This window comes from Palaemon carinicauda, chromosome 9, assembly GCF_036898095.1.
Source record: "Palaemon carinicauda isolate YSFRI2023 chromosome 9, ASM3689809v2, whole genome shotgun sequence".
Classification (NCBI taxonomy): Eukaryota; Metazoa; Arthropoda; class Malacostraca; order Decapoda; family Palaemonidae; genus Palaemon; species Palaemon carinicauda.
The window spans coordinates 67858915-67863914 of record NC_090733.1 but is presented as its reverse complement, the minus strand read 5'-3'; the positions used below and the strand labels follow the sequence as shown (position 1 = coordinate 67863914).

The 5000-nt window shown below is 33.9% G+C and overlaps 1 protein-coding gene across 5 annotated transcripts in view; it reads left to right on the top strand.

The window, feature by feature from the left end:
- LOC137646985 (uncharacterized) overlaps positions 1-5000 on the top strand; it is a 120155-nt gene that overhangs the window by 69633 nt on the left and 45522 nt on the right. For 3 of the 5 annotated variants that reach the window (XM_068380062.1, XM_068380060.1, XM_068380061.1), the window contains exon 2: positions 3031-3076. Coding sequence is in view for 2 of the 5 variants with exons in the window: in XM_068380058.1 (XP_068236159.1) it covers positions 4426-4453 (28 nt within the window). In the remaining 3 variants the exon portion in view is untranslated. Of the gene's footprint in view, positions 1-3030; positions 4454-5000 lie in introns of all 5 variants that reach the window. The other 2 variants (XM_068380058.1, XM_068380059.1) reach the window with 1 other exon arrangement.

Genomic DNA, 5000 nt, shown 5'->3' with positions numbered 1-5000 from the left:
GTTGAGAACATATGAAAGTGTTTTAAGTAAATTGGATACCCCCAAACCCACTACATCACCACAACAGCTATTATGACTGCGTCAGTTGCTCTATCACCTATCTGTAATGTGCTATGTATTCAATTTGGACACACAATACGCCAGAAAGATCATTCAAGTACGCAGACTGTTCTTAAATGTGTCATGATGTAGACTGAGAAGTAGCACAATGCGTATTGAACTTTGAGATGATTTAGATTTTTATCTTCTAGATATAAAAGATAACATCTTATGCTGGCATAGAAATCAATTACATGCATTTTAAAATGCACTATGTCTCAAAATATAAGTATTGTGGTTTTTATACAAAACACCATACCAGGTTGCAGGCCATAAGCTTGTAAGAATGGATGTTAATTCTCGAAGTAATTTAAGCGAATATTTCTCCGTCTTACTACCAGATTAAGAATTTGATTATTATTATCCTTTTGAAGGCTGTCTTCAATGCTTTAAAGATTGGGAATATACAGATAACAAATCTTGTCGGATTAATTTACAATTGATTTTATCAATCACAATGATTAGCCATTTGCTATAATGAAATGAGAATGTAGCTTTTCAAAGGAGCAAAAACTCCTTTTAAACAGTCTTTCGCTAAAAAAATAAGAAGAAAATATCAGATAAGTATATAAATAAATCACAAACAAAAACAATTCAAACGTTCCTCCTTGACGTTGGAGAACTATCTGATCCGTAGGTAACCGTCCCATAATATTTCTCCATAAGAGCAGGCGTGGTTTTTGTCTGAGTCTGAGCCTCTGTTTGGTTATTATTTTCAATTCTATTTTTGCAGATACTTATATCAATACTGTTGAAAATTAAGCATCGAAACATCACTCTAAGATAATGATGATCAAAGAAGGATTTGGGTAATTTATAAATCACCGAGCCAATTGGAATATGATGTAGATAAAATGAAAGAAATAAATACAAGGCCGGAGAAAGGGAGAAGTAAAGTTAGGTCAGAAATTGAGTTGAATATACACTATAAAAAGAAAACCCTTTGCTCGGGAGAACTTCGTATTTGTTGAATCGAACATATATATAATTTGAACTATGTTATATTTCTGTTAAATATTAGAAATTTAAAGAAGATTTGGTAAAAGAAAACACCGAATAAAAATGTAATTATTGTTCTAGCATGAAGCCTGTGAAACATGTACAGTATATGAAAACAATACCAGATTCTATCATTATGAGATCCTTACCAGTGAAGTGTGAAATTACATTCTTTAGAAAGCCCACTATACATACGAATTGTTGAAGAAACCTGCGATAACAAAATATTTAAGAAGGTCCGTTCATAGCCCATCTTTCCGCAAGATTGCGAAATTTCTCCTTATTAGTCGAGGCTTCGTTACTTTACTTTGAACTTTAATTGTGACATCAGCTACAATAGAGACCTCAATGTTTCGTACGTAGATTTAGAATGATTATCATCAAGGACAACTTCCATATTATCATCTTTAAATAGAATACTATTTCTTTACAAATTCTAATAAAACATAAGCGAGTTTCAAAGCAGTTTAGAATGTTTGATTAGAGGCTTCAAAGTAATGTTGGCAGAAACCCTCTAAATTGCTCCGTTTAAGCAATCGCTTACTGTGATAAGATGTTGCCGAGACCTCATATAAGGTGTTACAAAAGATTCGGATTATTTGTTGCTAATGATAGGGAAAATTAAAGGTGGACTTTGTTCCGCCTATTATGGAGGGGATTTCTTTTCCAGCGTTTCTGATGCTTGAAGTATGAGCATATGGAGGATCATTCTTCTTTTTGTATCACATTCGTGTCATTCGTCTCATGTCGTTTTCGAACTGTTTCCCTTCAAGAAGGCAAGTTCTGGAATAGTAAGTGGGAATTATTCTAAACTCTATCATTTAATTTCTGTATATAGAAAATTCCTAATAAATTGTACAGCATTCCATATTTTGTCAGTATATGACATCAAATCCTCATATCAATCGATGCTTCCTCGATAGCCTTTCTTTTAAAGTTTGCCTTTCGGTGCACATTCGTTAACAGTGATAGAACTGTCTCTTACCCAAACACCGTATGATAATATCTTAGTTGCCGTTACTCATCACTCTTCTGATACGTTTCTTCAATAATAATAATAATAATAATAATAATAATAATAATAATAAATAAAATCATTGAAATAATACGAAAATCCAAATAAAGGCTCAGAATTTTGAAGAGCAAATGCACCAAATCAAGAAATATAGACACAATAATATCTGAACGTCAACTTTATTCTCTCTCTCTCTCTCTCTCTCTCTCTCTCTCTCTCTCTCTCTCTCTCTCTCTCTCTCTCTCTCTCTCTCTCTCTCTCTCTAATTATAACATTAATAACAATATTAATAATTATAATAGTTATTATAACACTAATATGATTAGTAGTAATATCGTAAATAATAATATTATTGATAATATTGATAATGATCAGGAAGAATCTATATGAGGCACAAGTCTGGAAACGCTAAACAGCCTTCATATCACTACCCGCATGACTTCATGAATGATTTTATTCACGAGTGTCTGTGTAATATATTTCATCATCATGCTGTGGTCAATGACAAGCAATGTAGACTTAGTGAAGAATGTTGATTGATCGTCTTCATTAATTTTTATCGTATTATATCCCTTTGATAATAGTTGATACCTTCCTATATGATTAATCACAAACATTTTACTTGAAACAACTAGAATGAAGAAAACAAGGATTTAATAAGAGTAAAATAATAATTCAAGTAGCAATGCTGAGCAGTTTATTTATACTTGAGGTGGGAGGGACTGTTGGAGGTTGGTTGTCCATTGATAAAATAAGTAGGTTTTAGAAACTAAAATCCAAGTCTCTATGTTTTCTTTTTCGAAGCTTTATTCAAGACTGATTTTGTGGCAGGAAGAATTTATTGTCTGCTTTTGTATTTGCGCCTGATTTACCTGAAATGAAAAATCAACTAACTGAGATTCTTCTTCCTTTGACAGATTGCGGTGAGGTGGGCATTCTACAGGGTCAAGTCTGACTGAATCGGTAAGTCGTCCCTTTTCGGCTTTGAGATCGTTAGCGGAGCACAGACAAGATGACCCACAGTACGCTTAGCCTTGAAACAGTATACTGCGTACTTGGAAATAATTGACCGTTATGGTTCTGTGACTTGGTTGCTGTGCTTTTTACTCTGTATTGTCGACGACAACTGGTTCTAAACTGATCCACCGCAACGAGAAACACTGACGACCTTCTCCTACTCCATTTGAAGCCAATCAGACAAAATGGACCGACAGTGAAAACAAAACAAGTAAAGGGACCCGTCACTTATGGTGTTGAGAAGTAATGAACATTGTTGTGTTACGGGCTAAGAGACCATGAATATTAAAAACAACTTTGAACTTTTGAAACACCAGGCGATGAAAAACTCTTTTTAAAACCACAATCACACTAGACTGAGATTTAGTAATGTTTTACGACATGTCTTTCATTCTATTTCTATGCTATTAACTAAATAATATTGCAAGAAACTATTGTGTGACATTCATTTTAATCAATGACCTTTCAGGTTGTTTTGACACGACTTATAATAAAGACTAACAATAATTGTCATTAGATATTCTTTATGTAATAAGAACAATTATTTTGTAAGGTGATAAGAGTTGAAGAAAGTAACAATTCAAAGAAACAATAAGACTATTCAAAGATGGTTATACGTGTATTAAACTGGTAATAAATCCTGGCAAAATACAATGTATTTTGAAGCTTTTCAATATTATGAAATTCCTGATTTTGAATGTAAAAACTAAGAAAAACGAGAGGAAAAATACTTGACCGAAATAAGTGGAAAAGAAAATATTAAGCTGGAAATGAATTATCGATGACACTTAACTCTGACGAGTAACGTGGCGTGGCTTAGAGAAAATGTAGTTCAGAAATGGAATAGAAAAGTATCTGGTTGAGGTGGGTGTGCCGAAGGCTGTTCAACTGGTCGCTGCTATTTGCGGTTATGAGTTTGGCTTTTCATTCTCACACTTGAACCAACCTCTAAGAACAACATCTCACGGAATTAATCATGTTGATGATAGAAATCAGAATAAAATTGTTCTGATCTCAAGTATTGTTTATTACTCCTAGGGTGTTGCCTATATCAGTCACTAGTCTATCTCGCCAACGACTCATGAAAACAGCTGAAGAAAGTGTGTGACCGACCTTTTGCTCTTGTTTCGTTTTAACTAAAATCCAGATGTGGACTTTGAAGTGTAACTATGGCTTTAGAAAAATAAAGTGAGCCAAACGAAGAGAGGTTGGCCTGAGGATACGAAACCACATCTACTGCTGACTCGAATACTACGTGCTAAGACGGCCTCGCCACAGACAGACAAACGCACGTCATGTACGGAATTGCAGGACCTGTAGGAAGTAAGGCAATGATTACCATCACCACAACCTATTACCTATATAACTCACGTCTCCTCTTTCACACATTACTCTTTCTTTTCCTTCTCTTGCAGTAAATGTGTCGGACCACATTATATATAACTTTATTTCTTTTGTTTGTGTTAATGATGTTTAGTTTGCAAATAATAATTGAAAAGATCACTAAATACCTTCGTGACTTCAAATGTCTAGACCTTTGAGTAAGGCTGAATTCGAAAAACTAACGATGCATTAAGATTCATGTGTATGAAATAGTGTAGAAGGGCATCAATCTACATTACTGGAACCCGACACATGAGTGTCCCACTGAAGAACTACCGTAGTTTGTGCATATTCTTGAACAGAGAATAATAGAAAAAATAAGTGGCCAACGAACGAAATTTATCTCCAGTAAGAAGAGAGTTAGTCCAAAGAAAATAATGAAATAAGCATTAAGAATGTCAAAGTAAAAGTTTTATTTGCGATAGTTTTTATTGTTAAATTTTTTCAAATTTACAAAGAAATCGTGGTTCTTGCTTGGGTCAAGTGG